A 25,549-nucleotide genomic window follows, 5' to 3' on the forward strand; every position below is an offset into this window, starting at 1 on the left:
AGCTACTCGGAGTACATCAAAATAAAAAGTTTCTGTACAGAAAGGGAAACAATCAAAACTAAGAGACACCCTATGGAATGGGAGAAGATAGTTGCAAATGACCTATCCAATAAAGGTTAGTATCAAAACTACATAAAGAATAAAATAACTCAACACTAAAAAACCCCAAGTAGTCCAATTAAAAATGGGCAGAAGATACGAACAGACATTTCTACAAAGATGACACACAGATGGCAAAGAGACACATGAAAAGATGCTCAATATCACTTATCATCAGGAAAAGCAAATCTAAACTACAATGAGGTATCACCCCACACTTGTCAGAATGGCTAAAAACAAAAACAAAACAACAACAACAAAAAAAAACCCCACAAAAAACAAGTATGGGTGAGGATGTGAAGAAAAAGGAACCCTCGTGCACTATGGTTGGGAATGCAAACTAATGTGGAAAACAGTGTGTAAGTTCATCAAAAAATAAAAAATAGAAGTGCCTGGGTGGCTCAGGTCATGATCTCCAGGCCCTGGGATTGAGCCCTACACCAGGCTCTTCACTCACTGGCGAGTCTGCTTCTCCCTCACCATCTTCCTCTGTGATTCCTCTCACTCTCGCTCTCTCTCTCTCAAATAAATAAAATCTTTTAAAAATACATTAAATTAAAAAAAAAAACAGAGCTACCATATGATCCAGTATTCCATTACTGGGTATTTACCCAAAGAATATGAAAATACTAATTTGAAAAGGTATATGCATCCCTATGCTTATGGCTGTATTATTTACAACAGTCAAGTTATGGAAGCAACCCAAGTGTCCACTGACAGATGAATGGTGGTATATATGCTGACAGAAGATGTGGTATATATACACAATGGAATATTATTCGGTCACTTAAAAGAATGAAATCTTGCCATTTGCAACAACATGGATGGATGTATAAAGGTGAAACCAGTCAGTCAGAGAAGGACAAACACCATATGATTTCACTCATATGTTTAAGAATTTAAGAAACAAAATAAACAAAGGAGAACCAAAACCAAACCAAACCAAAACACAGTCTTAACTATAGAGAACGGATGGTTACCCGAGGGGGTGGGAGTGGGAGGATGGGTAGAACAGATGAAGAGGATGACGTGTATACTTAGCACAACAAGCCCTGAGCAATGTACAGAATTGCTGAATCACTATACTGTACATATGAAAGTAGCACTGTATGTTAACTATATGAGAAGTAAAATTTTAAAAACAAATAAAGTATAAAAGGTCAAGAATAGCCAATACTCTCTTAAAGGTGTCAAGAATTATTATAAAACAACAGTACTTAGTAGCGTGGCACTGATGCAGAGAGAGAGCAGTGAAGCAGAACAGAGCGCTGAAAGACAGATCAAACACATAGATCCCTGACATGCTTATGCCAAAGTTAGCACTGCTGAGCAATGGGGAAAGGCAACTTTTTAAAATAACTGTTTCTGAGAAAACTGGACATCCATACTTTAAAAATTAACTGGACACCACCATTCCACCAAGTGCAAAAACTGCTTTCAAGAGGACCTAAGATTCAAAAACAAAATAAACAAGCAAGCTGTTAGGCAACAATACAGGAGAATTTCTCCTTTAGAATAGAAGGAAAACATTAATGATCTGACTACCTTAAAAAAAGGAACTTTTCTCAAAAGAACCACAGGAAAAAGCCACAGAGTGGAAGACATCCACAACATGTATCACTGAAAAAAGACTAAGATTCAGGATACATGATGAAGTACAAATCAGTAAGTACAAGAGATATTCTAATAGAAAAATGGGCAAAAGACTTCAACAAGCACATCAAGAAAGGGAATTTAAATGGACAATAAACAAGAAAAGACTATCAATCTTATTAGTAATTAAGCATACATAAATTTCAAACATAATAAAATATCATGATACACGCACTAGATTGGCAAAATTTTGAAGTCTAGCAAGGATACAGAGCTAATGGAGAATCTCATACAATGCAGGCATATGGTGAAGTTTAATGTATTCATCCCAATTAACTGGCAATTATATAGGCCTTAGGGCAGAGATCATCAAATGTTAGCGCGCGTCAAAGTCACCCAGAGGGCTACTGAACCATGCCACTGGGCCCGCTTCCAGAGTTTCGGATTCACTGGGTCTGAGGCAAAGACTGAAACTGCCATTCTATCAAGTTCTCAGCTGATGCTACAATGCTAGACTGCCCTCAGGAAATGCCGTGCTTAAGGTGCATGAATAAGAATGATCATGGATGGAACACCTGGGTGGCTCAGCTGGTTAAGCATCTGCCTTTGGCTTAGGTCATGATCCCAGGGCCCTGTGATCAAGTCCTGAGTTGGGCTCCCTGCTCAGCGGGGAGCCTGCCTGCCACTCCCTCTTCTTGCTCAGTCTAACAAATAAATAAAATCTTAAAAAAAAAAAAAAAAAGATCATGGATGTACTTCTTTTAATAGTCAAAAACTAGAAATAGAAATGTTCACTAACAGTAGAAATGAATAGATTTTAATATAATTGTAAAGTGGAATACTACACAAGAATTAAAATGAACCACAACTACTACAACAAAATGTACAAACCTCAAAGAGTAGAACTTCACTTATGTAAAGTTCAGAAAAAGGCAAAACAAACATATGTCTTTTTAGAGATGTAGGCATGTGCAACAGCAGCAGTATATAGAAAGGCAGGAAATTATCAGAATAACCAGGATCCTGGGCACACTAGGGAAGGCAAGAGAATGTGATCAGAAAAGGATACACAAAAGGAGTCTGGGGTATTAGAAATAACTCAATTTCTTGATCTGGGTCTGGGATGTTTGCTTTTTAAAATGTGTTATTAAACTGCACACTTGTTTTATGCACTTTGGGGGATGTTTTCTATATTTCAAAATGAAAAATATTTTAAAGATTTATTTATTTATTAGAGAGAGTGAGTGTGCACATGTATATGAGCAGGGTCAGGGGGAGGAGGGAGGGAAAGAATCTCAAGCAGATTCCCTGTTGAGTGCAGAGCCCAACACAGGGGTCGATCTCCGAACCTGAGACCATGGTCTGAGCCAAAATCAGGAGTCAAATGCTCAACTGACTGAGCTACCCAGGTGCCTCAAAATGAAAAAACATTTTAAAAAATCTAAAGAAACATGTTTTCTCTATATTGAAAAAACCACTGAAACTAGAGATTCTTTACCCAGAATCCACAGACCCAATCTAAGAATAGCTTTTAGGAGGTCTGTGGATCCCTGAGACTGTAAACAAAACTATGTAGCTTGTGTACATGCACAGTATATGCACAATATATGGATCCAAATCTTTCATTAGATTCTCACAGGAGGTCTATAACCCCTCAAGTGTTAAGAACCACTAATCTATGCACTGTGTCTACTGTCAGAAAATTCTGAGGACCTTTCCCCCTATACAATGAAGGTTGATTTTATTCACATTACTGCAGCCACAGAAGTTCTTCAACAAAAAGCCTATATATTTGTAATTGTGGCCTTAAGAAATATTAAAAAGTTCAAGGTGAAAATCTGCGCGGATGTGGGGAAAACAACACGCAGAAGTAACTGTTGCGCAGTAAAAAATACTTCTTGTTTCTTCAGTATGAGTTTTCTGCTGCATAATTTGTTTACTCATTGATTAATTCATCACGAGGCACAGCTTCATTTTCAGGTATCTGGAGTCCATGTGCTCAAACCACTGAGTAATGCAAATGAAGTGAAATGAAGAAGAAGCCATAATGCAACTATGAAGACAAAGGGAATGATGAAAGGAAAAAGAATACAAAATGATTAAAGAAAAAAAGATATAATGTATACAGAGAAAGGCTTTCTTGGATTCTTTCCACCAAGATGTATTCAATTTTTTGTTAGCAGGAATAGGGTAACATTAAGTAACATATCCTACAGATGAAAAAGCATAGCAATTACTTCAGACCACATACCTGGTGACTGACTGCCCCACTGTTCACACATGTTTCACGTAAGATGCTGTGCACATTTCCCATCTCTCTAAACTTTACAACCATCAGGAACCCGAACAAAGAATTCACATCACAAGCAATGTTTCCTCAAAGTTTCTGAGCTAATCCTTTCTTATCAATTTCCATATGTATAACAATTTTTTAAAGCTACTGAATAATCGAAATGGATAAAAGACCTCAACGTGAGACAGGAATCCATCAGAATCCTAGAGGAGAACATAGGCAGTAACCTCTTCGATATCAGCTACAGCAACTTCTTTCAAGATATGTCTCCAAAGGCAAAGGAAACAAAAGCGAAAATGAACTTCTGGGACTTCATCAAGATCAAAAGCTTCTGTATAGCAAAGGAAACAGTCAACAAAACAAAGAGGCAACCCACGGAATGGGAGAAGATATTTGCAAATGACAGTACAGACAAAAGGTTGATATCCAGGATCTCTAAAGAACTTCTCAAACTCAACACACACAAAACAGATAGTCATGTCAAAAAATGGGCAGAAGACATGAACAGACACTTCTCCAATGAAGACATACAAATGGCTATCAGACACATGAAAAAATGTTCATCATCACTAGCCATCAGGGAGATTCAAATTAAAACCACATTGAGATAGTACCTTACACCAGTTAGAATGGCCAAAATTAGCAAGACAGGAAACAAAACGTGTGCTGGAGAGGATGTGGAGAAAGGGGAACCCTCTTACACTGTTGATGGGAATGCAAGTTGGTGCAGCCACTTTGGAGAACAGTGTGGAGATTGCTTAAGAAATTAAAAGGAGAGCTTCCCTATGACCCTGCAATTGCACTACGGGGTATTTACCCCAAAGACACTAATGTAGTGAAAAGAAGGGCCATCTGTACCCCAATGTTTATAGCAGCAATGGCCATGGCTGCCAAACTGTGGAAAGAACTAAGATGCCCTTCAACAGATGAGTGGATAAGGAAGATGTGGTCCATATACACTATGGAATATTATGCCTCCATCAGAAAGGATGAATACCCAATTTTTGTATCAACATGGATGGGACTGGAAGAGATTATGCTGAGTGAAATAAGTCAAGCAGAGAGAGTCCATTATCATATGGTTTCACTTATTTGTGGAGCATAACAAATAACATGGAGGACATGGGGAGATGGAGAGGAGAAGGGAGTTGAGGGAAGCTGGAGGGGGAGATGAACCATGAGAGACTATGGACTCTGAAAAGCAATCTGAGGGTTTTGAAGGGGCAGGGGGGTGGGAGGTTGGGGGAACCAGGTGGTGGGTATTATGGAGGGCAAGAATTGCAGGGAGCACTGGGTGTGGTGCATAAACAATGAATTCTGTTACACTGAAAAGAAATTAAAAAAAAAAAAAAAAAGATACTGAATAATCACCTATCTTTCACTACAGCACTAAACCCATCACCAGAAGTTCCTCCACCAGTGGATCCTTGCTACAAGGAGAAAAACTGTAGATTTGTTATCTCCAAAGCAGTATTACCTCGGCATCTTTCATTATACTTTTGTTTTTTTTCAATTATCAGTGATCCATTAAACAGAATAGATTTAAAAAAAACCAGCTAACTCTGTTGGTTTTTGAGATGCAGTATACATGATGAATCTAAGGAAACTAATAGGAGGACCGATTCTGGGGCCCCTCCTAAGAATGCACTGTGATCACATGTTCATCACACATGCATTAGTCGCTCCATTTAGGTATTTATAAGCTTGTTTTCTAAAAAGTTCTTGCTCCAAAGTCAATTCCTGTATTCTTGTAACAGCATGCATAAACAAAATGAGAATCGCCGCTCTGTTACATATGAGAGAGAAATACATCTGAGAGAACGATGCATTAGAGGACTGTTTGTAAAATTCCACTGGGTGACTGGGGGGGAATGGCTCCCTATCCCATTTCAGGGAGACCAATACTACTCTCAGAGTCATTCAAAGGTTCTAAAAACCCACAATATTCCAGCTTGTCATTTGGCTGATTGAACTTGGGTTATTTTCAGAAGTCGTGATAGAATACATTGTATTATGACATGGACTTTATGAATATAAATACAAGGTGAAATAAATAATCTGAAAAAGATGTTAATCCTCAAGTCGATCAACTTAATATGACACTGGGCGTTACTTAGCGTATACTTGATTTGGGACATATCCATACAAATGGAGAAGTTTCAAAAGTTTTAATTTAATCAGCACCTCTATATGATCCATTGCTTTCTGCCATACAGACTGCTTCTCCTCTGCACTGTGTCCAGGAATGGATAAGATATTGTGAATGTAGTTAAAGACTTCTTCCTGAAGAACACAAGACAATGCAACTTACTCATTCATTCACTCAAGCAATAGTCAATCACCATCCACTATCTCTAACAGTCTTAGTAAATATCTACTATTTGGAGATGGTAAGCCACTTGTAGATAGTTAAATTGTTGGAAAACTGACACTAAAGAGAATGAATTTAATGTTTAGGGTAGACTCTTGGAAGTTGTAAATCCACTCCAATTAATTTTGGTCTCAATTCGTTAACCAAATGAGGGAATATCATATACTTTTATCTTTGGTAGAACCTATCTACATTCCTAATTTCATCTCACATCATGCCCTTCTCTATTATCCTTGTCCCTATCCTGCAATACTTTGCTGCTGGCTGTTTGCTTGACTGGCTTCATCTCAAATTCCAAAACCCAGTCTCTATGTCACCTCCTCCGAGATTCCTTCCCTGGCTTCTCTGTAGAAGTCAGTTTCCCCAGTATCTTCCCAAGTTGCACCCATTTTCTCCTCTCAAGCACTCATCACATCTGTAATTAAGTATCTGGTTTCCTTACTGTCAGTCTCCATCACTAGACTGTAAGTTCTAAAGTTGCAGCAAGTAGATCTATTTTAATGATCAGTTTATACTGGGCTAATAGTAAGCACTTGATAAAAACCTGGTAAATAAATGGAGAAAAAAAAAAAACCCAACACTGAATCAGCAAACAGATGTCCCAACATTTCTCCTGAACAGTTATACCTACTTAATAGTTATGTCTACCTAATAAGGGGAGGAGAGGACTGAGTAAGAAAAAAAGGGTAAAGCAGTCTCATAACTCACCTCCCTTAGCGGGTCACGTAAGTAGCAATCAATTATTTTGTCATATTGGTGTCCTCGTTCATACATAAACTCGCAAATTTGATAGCTAGAACATAAAAGGGAAAACTTCAGAGTACCAAATAGACAGGCAGTTATTAGCTTATTGTTTCAAGAACTTTGCTCACAGAGGTTAGGGTCAAGAAAAATGAATATAGTAGATGTTATTTCTACTGTGAAATGAAGTTACAGTATTTAAGGGACAGGAGTGGCTGCCATTCCTCTAAATACATGTTTAAAATGCTGCTGAATATGAATACTATATGTTAGAAGAAATTTCAAAGCTGGGTACAAAATAAATGTTAAAGCAACAATGTGTCACATAAAACCAGTTAATCTATTAGTCATCAATTAAACTATATGATGTTTCTCTGTTGAATTAAATATGGCAAATGAAATAGTCAACAAATGAGATAAATGTTAACATACTGTATCTTATTTGTTATCTCAAATTCTGCACTGTTTAGAATATGTTTGAATAAAGTAACACAAAAATCTATAAAACAATGGAAATTTTAAGTAAAGAAAAACTAAACTAGTAAATCACAAGACTTACTTCATTTTCATACTAAAACAAATGCACAAGCACTTCAAATTTACTCAGTGTTAATTTCTGCAAAAGTAACTTAATTTCTAGACTTGAAAAACCAGAACTTTCGCATTTAGGCTTTCTGCTGTTATTTATATAGCTTTCTTAATTAAAAATTGGCAATGCATCAACTGGGCCTCCAGGTAGAGAAGTGTAACTTAGGATATGGGAACTAACGTATACGTTAAAAACAACTTACAATTCTGCTTTCTCTGCCATCCGGATGAGCCGACTCTCTTCAAACTGAACTATGCCTCCAGCCTGCAGCAATTCTAAAAGGACCTGAACATTTAAAATAAACACTTTGGAATCTACTTTTATTTACTAGCTCCATAAGAGTCCACTCAGCTACACAAACTGTAACTTTTTTTTTGGTTGGTCATATTACTTGAAGTTTTGGCTTGGCTTTCCCATGTATGAGGTACCAGAAGACTACCATCATAATGTTGGTGATACTGTAATTAAGTCTCAGAAAAAGATAAATGGCTCTATTTTTCAACCATGGAAGGAATGTCATAGTGTTTATAAATAAAGTCTTATTACACTATCTAATTAACCCTCCACTAAGCCAAAAATGTCCATATATTTATCTGGTGCTTTAGTATCTCATGGTTCTTTAAAATCTAGTGTCCACAGGCAGTATCCATGTTTACATGTTAATTTCTCTAAACACTGGGGTTTCTCATGGCAGCATTACTCACAAGAGGCAAATGGTGGAAACAACCCAAATATCCCTTAATGGACAAATGAAAATACAAAGTATGGTCTATGCATATAATGGAATATTATTCAGTCTTAAAAGGGAATGAAATCTGACACCTGCTAGAACATGGATGAACCTTAAAAACATGCTAAGCAAAATAAGCCAGTCACAAAAGGACAAATACTGTGTGATTCCATTCATATGAAGTACCCAAAGTAGTCAAATTCAAAGTAGTCAAAGTAGAAAGTGGAATGGTAGCTGTCAGGGGCTGAAGAAGGTGGTACTGGGGAGTTATGGTTTAATGGGTAGAGTCTCAGTTCAGGAAGATAAAGTTCTGAAGATGGACGGTGATGATGGTTGTACAACAATGAGACAGACTTCAAGCCACTGAATGATATACTTAAAGTGGTTAAAATCAATTTTATGGTATATATATTTTACCATAAAAACAAACACACACTGGGGTTCATATAATTAATCCTTACCACACCAAGTAGATGAATAAAAAAGTGACTAGGATGTTGAGACTGAATCATTAATATTTTTAAATAAACCTCAAAATAGAATGGAATCATTACATAGTCAATAGGACAATGTGAGAAAGCTTTCTCTTATACTTAAATTCAAGATCCAAAGGAACATGACCCTTCCAGAACTTTAGGAAACCATTCGACAAAGTATTTTTCTAACACAGGAAACTGATTAACTTTTAAGTTAAACAAAGACAAAAAGGGGAAGAAGAAATGAAACCTATCTCTATTTTACTTTTCAGAACCCTAATTCGGTCCATTTTGAGCACTGTAATGTACTGTTAGACAGAACCATGGAGTGAACCCATCTCCTGGGAGCCTCAATTTGGAATAACATAATAGAAATACCATTGCTGAAGCCAGTCTTACCAACTCAATAGAGCTGACTGTTACATTTTCAGGAATTGTGTATGCCAGTTGTTAAGCACAGCAATTGTTACAAAATTAAATTATATAAACTTATAATACACTAAATTTTAAAAAGTAATTAACATTCAAAACTCACCACTTCCCAATTATTTTACTACATTTTACTATGCATGCTCTTGGGGTTAGTTACTGCATCTGTATGGTGGAAATATTACATAAGGGGATGGTACTGTGCATCTCTTCCCAGTTCCGTGTTTAAAAACATCATCTTAGTAGGCTGAAATCAGCCATACGGATCCGTACTTACACTAGCGAAATTAGCAAATGCTGTAAAAATCAGGTTACTGTATCTTTAAGGTATGTAAAACAGATAAAAACAAAAGCCAACATGCCCTCCAAAGCCTAAAATATTTACTCTTTGGCCCTTTACAAAAAAAAAAAAAAAAGAAAGATTAAAAAAATTTTGCCAATCCCTGGGTAAGAGAGTGCTGGAAATAAGGCAATCAAACTTAAAAGTGTGCACGTCAGAATCATTATACTGTGCATAGCACAAAAAACTAAGTTATTATTTTTCCAGTATTCAAGAACTGAGCACAGAAGTCACTTCGCTGATGGATCTGTGGGTTCTGTCACGCTTTCACTGTTGTGTCTTCATTTTATTCACTTAAATATTGAAAATATCAACCAACATTTGTATCAGAACTACACCTGGGGAGCCAGTTGTTAAAATTTTATCAGCATACCACCAGAAAACACTAAAAAACACTGCAGACACCAATTTTTATACATAACACATGACACAAGAGTGCTAGATTAGAAGGGACGGAAGGGGGTTCTAATCTTAGTTGTGAACTTGAGCAGTTTACTGTATCAATTTTCTTATTTCTCAAATGAGTTGAGAAAAAACCTGGATAGTCTCAAAGGGGACTTCCAAAAGTACAGCACTACTATATGAGGATTACTTTTCAGTTTGACTTTTACATTTAGATTTGATTTTTATTTCTGTGTAATTTAGTTTTTTATATTAAAAGCACTTATCATTTTATATAGTAACACCACACATACCATCATTCACTTTTCCTGCCAAGAGAGAAACAGGGGCAAAGTGAGGGTGTCCACATTATTAGCTGTATTCAATATAATTTGAGACAACCAAAATTTTATCAGTCATTCTCTGTCCTAAGTTTGTCTGCAGCAGTCACTGGGCCACAGTTGTGTAGGGAAAAGGGTTACCTTGCTATCCTCTGTTCTTTATCTGAGTCTCAACATTCCAGCTGTTGGGCACTATTACCATGAAAAAAGGCCAGCATAGCTCTGCAAGTACTTATATTTTGTAGCTTGCTTATCTGACAGACTCTGGCCATCAATTTTAAATAGGCTCTCTTGGGGCACCTGGGTGGCTCAGTGGGTTAAAGCCTCTGCCTTTGGCTCAGTTCATGATCCCAGGGTCATGGGATCAAGCCCCACATCGGGCTCCCTGATCAGCAGGGAGCCTGCCTACCCCCCACTCCCCACCTGCCTCTCTGCCTACTTGTGACCTCTGCCCATCAAATAAATAAATAAAATTAAAAAAAAAAAAAAAGACAGCTGCAAAGGATTCTATCCTTTAAAAAAAAGTAGGCTCTCTTTGTGCTCATAGTTATAGTGGGGTAAGCTTTGAGAGAATCCTACTCCTGGGAGAGACACTCAAAGTGACTTAAGTAGAAAGAAGTGGTAACCAAACAGTTACAATCTCATAGTGATTAGTGGAGTGACAGATGGATTCTAGTCTCCAGAAATGTTTACCCCTAATGCAGGGGGGCTATAGGACACTCCCTAAAGTTGGATGTCCCAATACTCAGGAGCCTGCAGCCTTTCTGGTTCAGAGCCACAGCAGCTAGATAAATGGCCACAGCAGATAAATGGCCCAGGCAGAAAGCAGAAAACAACAGGTGCCAAGTGCTGCGACTTCATAGAGAAGGATGAGTAACTCTCTTTGATGTCATGCTGAATGCAGACAAGTCCAGTCTGCCTAAGAATTTAGTTTGATATAAATTGTTTACAAGTGTACCTTTAACAACTACCCACACTATTTTCTGGTTGCCACCATCTAGCACAGTATTAGGATTTGGCACAAGTAACTTTCCCCTTTCTTTCATGATGTCTAGCACAGAAGGGTTTTTTCTAGCATATTCTGTCCTCTTTCCCATCCTTTAGCAAAAAGAGTTCCAGTAGTTCATACCTGCTGTCTTTCAGAGTGTCGGGAGTCATCATCAGGACTACAGAGGAATTCAAGGACCTGGTGAAAGAAAAGGTATTTTCTTTATTGGATACTAACATGGATGCCATAACGCTGTAGTAATGAAAATAACAGGAAACACCCTTTCTGTATCATCAATTCATTCACATTTGGCCATAACAAGCCCCACAGATATATGGCTTCCTGACTGGCCTGTCAGAAGGCACAGCAGGCTCAAGGATGTTAACAACTTAATATGTATCTATCTTATCCTTACTATTCAGAAACATGGCAGGAAGACCGCGCCGTCTGTACACCTTAACCTTAAGATCCCTGAATACAATGGCCCGGGCAAAGCATGGACTTTACAGAGTCAGGCCACCTGAATTTGAGTCTTAACCTCTTTAACATTTAATAACAACACTTACTGCTGATAATAATATTTACTAAGTATGGACTTGGATGAGTGACATAACCCCTCCAGGCTTTAGTTTCCTCATCTGCAGAACAGAGGGTACCAACAATACCAATTTCAGGGCTACCGATACAATGGCAATGAGTCAACACATACATATAAAACCCTGGAACAGGAGCGCCTGAGTGGCTCAGTTGGTTAAGCATCTGTCTGCTTTTGGTTCAGGTCAGGAACCTCTGATCCTGGGATCAAGTCCTGATTTGGGCTCCCTGCTCAGCCAGAAGCCTGCCTCTACCTCTCCCTCTGCTGCTTCCCTTGCTTGTGCTCTCTCTCTCAAATGAATAAACAAAATCTTTAAAACAAAACAAAAAAACCCTGGAACAGAGCCTGGTACTATGAAGTGTTCAATAAATGCTAGTCATTACTGGGAACTTTCTCCAGATAAAAAGTGTTTTCTTTGCCACCTGTCTATGGATATACAGAAGATATCTAACTGGGATTAGGAGATACCCTCAGAGACAAAGTCATGTATAGGGAAATTCAGACTTTCTAATAATGATCTGTCTTCCAGATGATCAACATCATAGACGTGCTACCAACGAGATGTGTGAATTCTTAAATTGAAAAATTCTTGAGCAAAGAATTCTAGGCAATTTAGAGCAACAGAATAACAGCGAATGAAAATTTCTATAAACCAATCTCCACAAGCCATACTCCCAAGATAGCAAGTTACTAGGCGAAGTCATACTATCCAGACACAACATCAAAAAAAACAGACAACTAATTTAATCCAAATTAAAAACCAGACCAGGCACCTACCTGATAAGCCATTTACCTGCTAGGCTATTACATTAAGAAAATGTGTAGTCCAGTCATTTTCTATGAGCAGTAAAGAGAATAAAACCAATTCTCATCATTAAAGACACGCACCTGATCAAAAAGGGTTCTGTTTACAAACAAGGTATTGTCAGGCTTTGCAAGCTGCCGGGCAAGGAAGGTGAAGAGACACCCAACTTGTGAGGGAGTGAAATCGGAATTCTCCACCATAACCTGGTAAGGAAAAGAGACCAGTTACTCCATATACCATCTGGTTTGACCCAAAATTATACCATTAGAAAGGTGGCGAAAAGCCCTATTACTGAAGACTCAGGAAAAGAGTCTTTTACAGAATCTTTTGGATTCAATGGAGTTCAATGACATTTTAGAGAAGGAGCACAAACTATTTTCATATTCTGAAAGGAAAACATTTCAGTGATTTTTTGGCATACTTCTCGGCACAATTTGGATAAGAACTGAATTGCCAGAGGTGGCTTTCGAAGAAATATTAAACATGTTTCCCTCTGGAATTCTTAAAAGAGAATCCTTATAAAGTTAAATTTAAATTAAATTTAAGTAACCATACCAAAAAGCTGCCTACAACACAGGAAGAAGAGAGCGATTCTGGGGTTTAAAAGTAAGTTAACCCGAAGGCACAGGAAAAGATATTCAACATTACTAATCATTGGGGAAATGCAAGTCAAGACCACAGTGAGGTACCACCTCATACCTGCCACACTGGCTAGTATCAGAAAGACAAGAAAGAGCACCTGTCAAGGAAGGATGTAGAGAAAAGGAAAGACTCATGCACTGTGGGTAGGAGTGTAATTGGTGCAGCCACTGTGGAAAATAGTATGGAGGTTCCTCAAAAAACTGAAAGTAGTATGATCCATGAATTCCATCTCTAAGTATTTATCTGAAGAAAACAAAAACCCTAATTCTTTTTTTTTTTTTTAAGATTTTATTTATTTATTTGACAGACAGAGATCACAAGTAGGCAGAGAGGCAGGCAGAGAGAGAGGAAGGGAAGCAGGCTCCCTGCTGAGCAGAGAGCCCGATGCGGGACTCGATCCCAGGACCCTGGGATCATGACCCGAGCTGAAGGCAGCGGCTTAACCCACTGAGCCACCCAGGTGCCCACAAAAACCCTAATTCAAAAAGACAGATGCACCCCTATGTTTACTGCAGCATTACTTACAATGGCCAAGCTACGGAAGCAGCCTAAATTCCATTGACAGATGAATGGATGAAGAGGTGGTATGTCACACACACACATACACATATACATACACACCCCCAAACATACAGTGGAATATTACTCAGTCATAAAGAAGAACGAAATCTTACCAGGTGTAACAACATGGATGGACATTATGCTAAGTGGAATAAGTTAGAGAAAGACAAATACCATATGATTTCACTTATATGTGAAATCTAAAACACAAAGCAAACAAAACAGAAACAGACGCATAGGCACAGAGAACAAACTGATGGTTGCCAGAGGGAAGGAGAGGACATGATTAAACAAAACAGGCAAATGGGATTAAGGGGTACAAATTTCCAGTTATAAAATAAATAAGAGACAGAGATGAAATGTACAGCATAAGGAAGTCAATAATATTGCAACAGTTTTGTGTAGTGACAGATGGTAACTAACTAGACTTACTGCAATAGCCATTTCATGTACGTAAATATTGAATTGCTTGCTATGTTATATACCTGAAACCAGTATAATGTTGTATGTCCATTATTCTGCAATAATTTTTTTTTTTTTTTTAAAGCAAGTTAACTTGAGAGTGAAAGTGTCCCAGAAAAGGAAGTCAACTAGCCCAGGAATCAGTGAAGCAAATGGCTTCTGCCCTGCCTACAAACAATTCCTTAGACAAATGGTTTTGGGTAACAGGCTTGTTACAAGCACGTACAGTTATCCAATCATAATCACTCCTCTGGTTTGAATGAGCTCTCACCTCCTGTCTACCTCCTGGGTGTAAGATGAAAAGGGAAACACCTTCAGGTAATCAGTAAGAAAGCAAGGAGAATCAGGTAACAAATCTGAAATAAAAGGCACAATGTGGGGACATCTGAGTCACTCAGTCAGTTAAGCATCTACCTTTGGCTCAGGTCATGATCCCAGGGTCCTGGATTCAAGACCACATCAGGCTCCCTGCTCACTGAGGAGCCTGCTTGTCCCTCTCCTCCCCACTCGTGTACTCTCTCTCACTATCTCTGTTTTTCTTTCTCCAATAAGTGAATAAAAAATCTTAAATAAATAAAAGGCACAATGTGACCAACATTATGAAGGAACATATGGTTATGAAAGCATGGTGAAGAAAATGAGAAAGGGAATTTGAAAAGAAACGAGAAAAGTTTGGAAATGAGAGAGTTACCAAGGCAGAGAGAAGAGTGTGAGCAAAAGCACGGACACAGGAAAACACGAGTGTGTTTGAAGAAGCTATGTGTTCCACTAGAATGTAGCAGCATGCATGAGGAGGAGAGAGATAGCAGACTGAAAAGACGAGGCCTCAAGTGTCATTCCAAGGAATCTAGAGTTTATTCCACAGAAAACTGGGGTGCTACTGAACATGTTCAACGGGAGATCCAATTGTGATCTCACTGCACTTGGGGAAATTATCCAGTTGGCAGTGAACAGGATAAAATAACACAAGGAAGAATTAAAAGAGATAAAGAGCCCAGGTAAGAAGCATGTGACTGCAGGGGTCCAACAGAGAGACAAGGAGGTCTGAACCAGGGCGGTGATCAGGAAAACAGAAGCAGAAACAGGTGCAAAAGACCCTGCAGAGAGAATGGCAACAGGACAAGGATTTACCTGAGTGGAAATGTGTGGCTAAAGGAGGAATAAACAACGACAGACTTGGGCCTGATAGGCAGTTCCGACGATGACGCCATCAGCAAAGAAAGAAAATGCAGAACACAGGGAAGGAAGATCAGGTATTGTCTGGGATTAGCCGAACCAACTGTCTCATCCACTGATGGTCCTGTTCCCTCTCGCACTCTCACCCGAAGATCAAGTGTAAGACTGCTCCTGTTGTACATGTTCCCTCAGGGCACAGCTTTTGGCCTACCTCTTCCTATTTTGCTAGCAGTGTACCCCTTTCTTTAACTCGTCCTACTTTGGTCTGGCAACCACAGCTTGCTCAAGTGCATAATTCTTCATTACCACAGTAGGAGAATACTTCAAGTTATAATCTTTTTGTGTTTCTAAGTTCCAACTGACAATATTCAAAGAACTCTCTATTGCTTTAAGATACTCCATCATCACTCCCTTGCAGTGCGCAGGTGCTTTCCTAGACTCAACTTTTGGGCCCAGCTACTGCTCCACTCGGCTTTTCCCCATCCTTTTACTCTCTAGGTGTGGACCGCTTTACCAACTGATCCTAGAAACACCTTCTGAGAAAACACTTCTAACTCTCAGCCAATTCCCTTGGCACCTTACCAAGTGTCTAACAGTTATCATCCTCGAAATTCTGGTTTCTCTCCATTCTTCTCTTACCTATTCCAGGAACCACGCTTAAAAAATTTGTCTGAGCAATCTTATATAAAGTCACAAAGGAACAGCTTTTCACTTCCATGTCTGTAGTCATTCAGACACATAGTATCACCTTAGCTCTGATGCTCATCCAGTTCTCTGGTCCTTGCTGCATTCCCACGTTCACTGGCTCTGTCAGCAGCACACTTGTTAATAGGACTCTCTCATCAGAAATGAGAAAATAATCTCAAGAGTTTAATCTTCAATGACCCAAGGTAGGCAATACAAAACAATATACAAGGGTAGCAATTCACCAACTGTAATAGTTTAAGTACTTCACGGAGCGCTATTTTCTTCATCTGGATTGTTCCTCCAACTTGGCACAGTTTTAAATTCAAACTCCCATTCACTCTACTTGCAAACATGTCTTGACCACTTACCAGCATGCACACATTGTGCTGGACATACTCGGGGCATGTTAAAACAGTGACACACACACAAAAATCCTCATAGTCTCTGCTTAACGGAAACTCAACTCCAGGCAGGAAAATAAACCTGTAAACAATTCCCTCACAGCGTGCCATGTGCCGCATAAGTATGAACATGGAGAAGGGGCAACTAATCAAACTCAAAGTGTGGAAACGATTCTAAAGGAGTTTCTCGTGGATGATATTTGAGTTCTGTCTTGGAAAATGGTTAGGAATTTGCCAGGCGGGGAAAGGGAAGGAAGGGCATGATGGGATGAAAGGAAATTCACACAAAGAACGTAAGACATAGAGATGACGCAGTTTAGTGAATCGCAATAATTTAATACGGTTGAGAAGTTCATTAATACAAAGAATGTGTGTGCCACAGGGGGTGTGTCAGGGATAGGAGAAGAGAGCAATTATAAAGAAGTAATCAGGGACCAGAAAATACAGAAGGATTTTGGATGTCATATTCGACAACTACAGATGAGTATGACAGAAACCAGGAATTGTGCTCCAACATCTGCTCTTCCCTCCTAACTTAGAAACAGCACTCCTCATTTTAGGCTAAACACATGGTCACCCATAACATGGAGTACATTTCTCAGTCTCTCTTAGCAGCTGAGAAGCAATATATCTAAGTTCTGATCAACATGTTGTAAGCTGAATTGTAGTATACAACTTCTAAAAAGTCTTCTTAGAGAGAGGAAACTCTGCTTCATCTCTTTCTGCATTCAGACTGGCTAGAATGTTCAGGTGATGGCTAGAGCCGTCCATTGGACCAAAGACAGAAACCGTGTACTAAAAATAACAACAGCTAAAGCAGAAGGCATCTGCATCCCTGGTAAGTCTGTGAAGCCACTCTACTAGAACAGGTTGCTGACCCCTAGACTTTCATGAGAAAAATAAATTCCCATCACAATTAAACTATTGTTATTTTGATTTTCTCTCACAGTGGAACTTAATTCCAACTGATCCAATAGGGAGCCACAGAAGAATAAAAGAAAGGCAAGATCACAAACTAAAGACAAGATTAGGTATAGAGAGACTGTTTAGGAGACCCAAGTAAAAATTCTCCACACCCCCTACCTGGATCAAACTGGCATTATTTGGAGGCTGAGCAAATCCTATTCTCATATTCATCACTGCCTATCTTACAAGGTCAATAAATGGCTCAAATAAGATAATGTATATAAATGTGTTTTGAAAATTATAAAGAACTATTATAAATGCAATGCATTAGTGTCATACACAATTAGAGAACGTTTTGATTTTGCTCTCTTGCCCAAAATAATCTAAAATTCACTAAAAGGAAGACACCTCCATTTTACAGCCAAATGAACAGGATGAAAATTCTAAGATCTCAACTATAAGAAGAAACTGGCCTGGTTCAAGCTGTGCAGATGGAAAGGAAAAGAATCTGTCTCTGCATTCATTCATTAGCAGTAGCATGGATCTCAAAATAGCTTTGGACTGAATCTGGTTAGATTTAAACTGAGATGATCATCTCTGTGTGCCTCTAATAATTCTGAAGTTGTGCCCACCATCTCAGTGCCACGGTCAGACGACAGTACCAAATAAGCAACACAGCAAGGCTGGTATGAGATGGAAGAAGATTCTTCACGTTAATTATTTTCTCAAAGCATTCTGAAGTTAGTCACCATTATTCCACATAATCATACTGATACAGCAACTACCACAATATGCATTTCACAATAGTACCTTATATCCTATATCTAGTCTACAGCTGAAATACATTTTTTTTTAAAATGATTAGTATTTTATTCAGGTTTGAAAGACAAAGATATTACAATAAAATTTTTAAATGAATTGAACACACTGCTTCATTGAAGAGGATCATTTTAGAACTTGCTATAAAACAATTCAGCTTTCTTAAAATAAACACCAATATGGGGCACCTGGTGGCTCAGTTGGTTAAGTATATGACTCTTGGTTTTGGCTCAAGTCATGACCTCAGGATATGTGATCGAGCCCTGCATCAGGCTCCACACTGGGCATGGAGCCTGCATAAGATTCTCTCTAACCCTCTCCCTATAACCCTCCCCCCAACAAACAAACAAACAATCATCAATACAAAGACATCTATTCTCAGAATACTTACTTTCAACAAAATATCCACAATTCGTTGTTGATATTCTACAGCTTGCTTGTCATTTTTAAAATCTTCAAAGGTCTAGCAGGAAGAAATTTTTAAAATAATTATTTGCAAATGTTAGAAGGAAACAATTTATTAAATTCTTATTAATAGTCTGGTAAAATCCCAAATAAGGTAACCATTCCTCATCAGGTTTTTCCTTATATACCTTTAAATAATAAGTTGCTTTTAGCAAGTTAGGCAGAAAGCTATAGCATTTACTATTGCATGGTATCCTGGGACTTGAAAAATTAATAATAAGTATAAAAATATAGCAACTATCACACTACCAAAGAGTGATTTGAGAAAGTTCATAGGCAATGAAAAAGAAAAAACACTAATGACAAAAGGCAACTTGTGAACAAGGGTTTGAGAAGATGAACTACAGGTTACATGCTCTGCCATCATTCCCACTACTCTTTGAAAATAATAGCTGAAGTACAGTTCATTAACTTTCCTGAAAAATAACTTTCATCATTTCCATGACAACTAAAAACAAAATGATGTTCAATGATAGATATTTCCTAAAAATTATGCTAAAATCATCACAATGTTAAAATCCTCAAGCCTACACACACAAAGATTAGGTATTTTATTTTCAAAACACTGCCAACTATAGCACTTTTATATCCCTGTGCAAGTAGAGCCAAATATATTTTCAAAGAACATGCACCAAAGTAAATGACAGCGTCAGATTCTGAAAATACCTAATACTTACAAAATGCATATATGAGAATAAGAATGGTGTTCACTACCAAAAAACTGAAATGAAATTATTTATTAAGTAATAAAAATGATGAAAGAATTGAAGATCTTTCCTCTGGTTTTCATGTAGCACATGTGGGTCTTAGAAATATTTGAATCCATACACCAATAATTTACTGCTTATTTTCCTAAAAAAATATATATTGTCCCATTTAAAAATTAAATAATTATGGGGCACCTGGGTGGCTCAGTGGGTTAAAGCCTCTGCCTTCAGTTCAGGTCATGATCCCAGAGTCCCGGGATCAAGCCCTGTATCGGGCTCTCTGCTCAGCAGGGAGCCTGCTTCCCCCTTTCTCTCTGCCTGCCTCTCTGCCTACTTGTGATCTCTGTCTGTCAAATGAATAAATAAAATCTTTTTAAAATAAATAATAAATAAATAAATAAAAATTTAAATGATTAGATTAAAAAAAAGAAGGAATTTCACAGCCATCAACTTCCAAGACTACATCATGGTTACATTCAACCCAAATACTGCTACTGTGTAAATGGGCCCTGAACTTCCCCAACTTCTCCCAAGTACCTCTCCTCATGATGTTTTCCAGTTAGCATGCCCTTCCTTCTACTTTCCTGACACACACTAAGTGCTTTAAACAAATGGATGCTTGTTTGTCTGCTTAATGACAGAGAAAAACAGAATCTTTTCTTTTTTTAAAACTCTTTCTTCAACTAAACTACTTTGCTGCCAGTTAGTTGAAAAATGCTGACACAAGTTACCAAGGAGACTGTAGGAACTCTCAATCTGCGAACTCAAAAAGAAGATATTTTAATGTTTAAGTGGGTTAAATATTACCCTGTCTAAAGACAGAAAGATGAACTAGAAAGTCTCTCAGTTCTACCTGCAGGTTTACAAAAACAACAAACATGAACACGCTAACACAAACACATAACTCTACCCTGACCCCATCTTGCCAAAGTGAGAGGTCACTTTGCAGATACAAATAGACGGTATTATCTGCTAATACAAATGCTATTCAACGAAAACACAAAATCGTGGAGAATTAACATCTGTATTAAAAAGCAACAGCAGTGACAGCTAGTAAAAAAGAACTTCTCATCTATTTTCCTTTTTGGCAGCATGTACTCACTACTTTGAAACAGATACTGAACATTTACTTCTATAAACATAATTAAGCGGTAATATACCACAGTATGAATATTATGATATACATGATCACGTATTTTGGTTGAACTTAACAGCTGCCACTACCATGGCGTATCACTATTAAAACACTATCATTCCACAAAGACGCTTCTACTTATACAATGCTTGGTGAGAGGAATAATATGCAAAGATGTCCTAATGGAGAATGACACAGTTTGTGAAGTACAAAGGCATACAAGCCACCCTGGGGAGAAAAGACATGACCAAAAGTAAAATAGGAGAACTAGAAAACATAAATGAAAAGAACTAAGAAAATGAAATTTAAATAAGAAGGTAAAACAGATCAGAGAAAAGGTGACAAATAAAGAAGATAAAGAAAATACAACACACAAATAATTGCAGTTTAAGACAAAATACAAAATAATGAAGTAGGAAAAGCACTTCAATCTGTAATTCAAGAAAACTTTCTTGAAATAAAGACATGAATTGACACCCTGAAAAGGCCTACAGTATACATGGTAAAAACAACCCCAAACAATCAATTCTGAGTGATATCTTTGAACAAAACTGTTAGTCTTTAAAGACACACTAGACTGGTAGAAAACATTTGGTAAGCTTATGTAATCTGATAAAGAACTTGTATTTAAAATTTGTAAAGAACTTTTAAAACCAGACAAGAAAATAAACACAATTTAAAAAAAAAATGAACAGATATTTCACCAAAGAGACTATATGGATGACAAACATATCTTCTCTACAATCTATTTTAATGAAAAGATGCTTAATCTCATTAGTCAGAAGGAAAATATAGATAAAAACCACGAGATACCACCACACACCTTTTAGAACGGTCAATTTTAAAAGATCAACTATAGCCAAGTGTTGGTGAGATGAAGGAACTGATTGATACTCATCTATACTTCTAGTAGGAATGTAAAATGGTAGAACCACTTTAGAAAACAGCATGTCAGTTTCTGACAAAGTAAAAGAATGCATTTAACAAAAGACCCAGCAATTCTAGCTTTTAGTATTTACCCAAGAGAAACAGAAATGTATGTCCATACAAAGGCCTCTATGTAGATGTTCATAATAGCTGTATTCATAAGAGCCTAAAACACAAAATAACTCCAAGGACCATCTACTGGTGAACAGATCAGCAAATTGTATACCCATAAAATGGAAAATTATACAGCCATAAAAAGGAAAAAACTGGTTTGGAAGAAGATGGCAGCAGAGTAGAAGGACCCTAGGCTCGCCTAGTCCCACAAATACAACTAGGTAACTATCAAATCATCCTACATACACCAGAAATTGACCTGAAGACTGACAGAACAAACTCCACAACTAAAGGGAGAAAAGAGGCTACACTGAAGAAGGCATAAAGCATGGAGACGTAGTTTAGGGGAGCAAAGGGTTGAAGCTGCTGTGAAGAGGAGGGAGGGAGGTCACAGAGAAGTGAGAATAAGAGTGAGAGAAAGAGAGAGAGGGAGAGGAGCACCCAGGGGAATGCATAAGGAAAACATTTCCCTAGAGCCACTGGCTTAGGAAATGAGAGGGGCTGAGTTTTATGACTTCTTGCAACGAGCAGGGCTTAAAGCCTGGAATTTTAAAGGTCAGCAGGCTTGGCTGGGATAAAGCCTAGAAGGTACTGTAGTACTCCTGGAGAGAAGGCAGATGAACAATTTGGGGGCAGATACCATGGAAACAGCAATCTGAAGAGTGCCTGGGGGACACAGTGGGAGATTATTTGCTATTCTGGAGCATATCCCTGAGAGGCAATGTTCATGGGCATACCCCTCCAGGAAGAAAGGAGCTGGCTGGTGCCACAACTCAGTATAAACACAGAGCCACCTGTAGGTAACACTGGCTGTCTAACTTGCTTTCACCCAAGCCCAATCCCTCTGAGCTCTAGTAGAGCTGCCCTTCTCAGTCACACTTCCCTCAATCCCAGCTTGGTGAGCCCCTCCCCAAGAAGACCAGCATAAACCCCTACCCACACTAAGTCGCCTAACCAGAGAGTTTGGCAGGGCCTCAGTTCCAATGTAGGTGGTGACAGGTCTCATTTCACAAGCAGATCAGAGTAAACCTAGTTAAAACTCACCACATTCAGGCCAGGGATGAAACAATGCCCACAGCAAGCAAGGAGAGTCTCTGCAGGTGACTGGCATGAAGGATAGAGCAGCCAGAACACAACAGAACACACACAGTACACACTGATGACATTCCATGAAGTGACAAGCCCTGGACACTACATGACCTCTTTATCATAAGGCCATTACTTCCAGGAGCAGGACACATAACTGGCTTTTCTAACCCTTATAAGGTGGAAGCAATTTAGACAAAATATAAAGACAGGAATTTATCCTAAATGAAAGAACAAGAGAGAGCAAGAAATAACAGCCAGAGATCTACATGAAACAGATACATGTAACATGCCTTAAGGAGAATTTAAAGCAACAATCATAGGACTACCCACTGGGTTTGAGAAAAGAACAGAAGACATCAATAAGACCCTTACCACAAACATAAAAGAGTTAAAAAAGAAAGATGAAGAGCGTAATAAACGAGATTAGAAACACATTTGATGCAGTGAACAGCAGGCTGGAAGAAGCTGAGGAATGAATTGATGACCTAGAAGAAACAGTAACAGAAAGCAATGAAGCTGAACAAAAGAGAGAAAAAATTATGCAACAAGAATAGACTCAGGGAACTTAGTTACTCTACTAAATATAATAACATTCATATTAAAGGCATCTAGAAGAAGAAAGAGAAAAGGGGGCAGAAAATTTATTTTAAGAAATAATGGCTAAAAATTTCCCTAATCTGGGGAAGGGAACAGACTTACAGATCCAAGAGGCAAAGAGAACTCCCATCAAAATCAACAAAAGCAGGCCAAAACCAAGACATACCATAATTAAAATGGCAAAATATAGTGATAAAAAAATCTTAAAAGCAACAAAAGAAGTCATTAACTTACAAGGGAAAACCCATAAGGCTAGGGTTTTCTTTTCAAAGAGATTTTTCAACAGAAATCTTGGCAGGCCAGAAGGGAGTGCACAATACATTCAAAATGCTGACTAGGAAAAATCTGCAGCCAAGAATATTCTATCCAGCAAGGCTACCATTTGGAATAGAAGGAGAGATAAAGAGTTTCCCAGAAAAAAGCTAAGAGTTTGTGATGAGTAAACCAGCACTGCAAGAAATATTAAAGGGGACTCTTCGAGTGGAAGGGAGAAAACAAAAGTGATAGTATAAATGCAGGAAACACAAAGCAGTAAAAATGAATATTTCTGTAAAATTCAGTCGAGGACTCACACACAAAAAAGGATATAAAATGTAATAACATATACTCAAAATGTGTAGAGAAAAGAATCCGTGCCAATCTGAACAGCCATCAACTTAATACAGACTGCTATTTACAAAAGAGGTAATATACAAACCTAATGGTGACCAATATCAAAACTCCCTAATAAACACACAAAGAATAAAGAGAAAGAAATCCAAATACATCACAAAAGAAAACCAGTAAAACATGAGAGAAAGACAAGAAAGGATCAGAGAAAAATCTTCCAAAACAAGTAATAAAATGGCAATAAATACATATCGATAATAACTCTGAATATAAATGGACTAAATGCTCCAATCAAAAGGCATAGGGTGTCAGAATGCATAAGAAAACAAGACCCATCTATATGTTGCCTACAAGAGGGTCATTTTAGACCTAAACACACCTTCAGATTGAAAGTGAGGAGATGGAGAAATACTGATCATGCAATGCAAATGGATGTCAAAAGAAAGCTGGAGTAGCAATACCTATATTGGACAAACTAGACTTTTAAAACAAAGACTGGGGGCACCTGGGTGGCTCAGTGGGTTAAAGCCTCTGCCTTCAGCTCAGGTCATGATCTCAGAGTCCTGGGATCGAGCCCCGCATTAGGCTCTCTGCTCAGCAGGAAGCCTGCTTCCTCCTCTCTCTGTTTGCCTCTCTGTCTACTTGTGATTTCTGTCTGTCAAATAAATAAATAAAATCTTTAAAACAAAGACTGTAACAAGAGACAAAGAAGGGTACTATATAATAATAAAGGGAACAATCCAACCAGATATACCAATTGTAAATATTTATGCACTGAAAATGGTAGCACCCAAATATATAACACAACTAGTAACAAACATAAAGGAACTATTAATAATACAATAATAGTAGGGGACTTTACCACCCTACTTACATCAATGGACAGATCATCTAAACAGAAAAATCAACAAGGGAACAGTGGTTTTGAAAGACACACTGGACCAGTTGGGCTAAAACAGCAGAATACACATTCTTTTCAAGAGCACGTGGAACATTCCCTAGAATAAATCACAACCTATTAGGTAACAAAACAGGTCTCAACAAGTACAAAAAGACTGAAATCATACCATGCCCCTTTACTGACCCCAACGTTATGAAACTAGAAGTCAACCGCAAGAAAAGTCTGGTAAGACCACAAATACAAGGGCGTGAAACAACATGCGACACAACAATGAACAGGTGAACCAGGAAATCAAAAGAAACTAAAAAAATACATGGACACAAATGAAAATGAAAACACAATGGTATGAGCTTTGGGATGCAGCAGAAGTGGTTCTAAGAGGGAAATACACAGTAGTACATAGTAGGCCCACCTCAAAAAGCAAGAAGAATCTCAAACAATCTTAACACCTAAATGAGCTAGGAAAAGGACAGCAAACAAATCCCAAAACAGTAATAGGAAGGAAATAATAAAGATTGGAGGAGAAATGAATGAGATAGAAACTAAAAATGCAATAGATCAATGAAACCAGGAGCTGGTT

The 25,549-nt window shown here is 38.1% G+C and overlaps 1 protein-coding gene across 5 annotated transcripts in view; it reads right to left on the minus strand.

Moving 5' to 3' along the window:
- The window catches only part of LOC111147960 (VPS8, CORVET complex subunit), a 245,202-nt gene that overhangs the window by 108,747 nt on the left and 110,906 nt on the right, over positions 1 to 25,549 (minus strand). For all 5 annotated transcript variants that reach the window (XM_022504289.1, XM_022504266.1, XM_022504272.1 and 2 more), the window contains 6 exons: positions 18,817 to 18,888; positions 12,855 to 12,974; positions 11,513 to 11,569; positions 7,889 to 7,971; positions 7,065 to 7,149; positions 6,170 to 6,268 (listed from right to left, as the gene is read on the minus strand). In XM_022504289.1, coding sequence (XP_022359997.1) covers positions 6,170 to 6,268; positions 7,065 to 7,149; positions 7,889 to 7,971; positions 11,513 to 11,569; positions 12,855 to 12,974; positions 18,817 to 18,888 — 516 coding nt within the window. The remainder of the gene's footprint in view (positions 1 to 6,169; positions 6,269 to 7,064; positions 7,150 to 7,888; positions 7,972 to 11,512; positions 11,570 to 12,854; positions 12,975 to 18,816; positions 18,889 to 25,549) is intronic.

Source organism: Enhydra lutris, unplaced genomic scaffold (genome assembly GCF_002288905.1).
Source record: "Enhydra lutris kenyoni isolate GAN:26980312 unplaced genomic scaffold, ASM228890v2 scaffoldscaffold2, whole genome shotgun sequence".
Classification (NCBI taxonomy): Eukaryota; Metazoa; Chordata; class Mammalia; order Carnivora; family Mustelidae; genus Enhydra; species Enhydra lutris.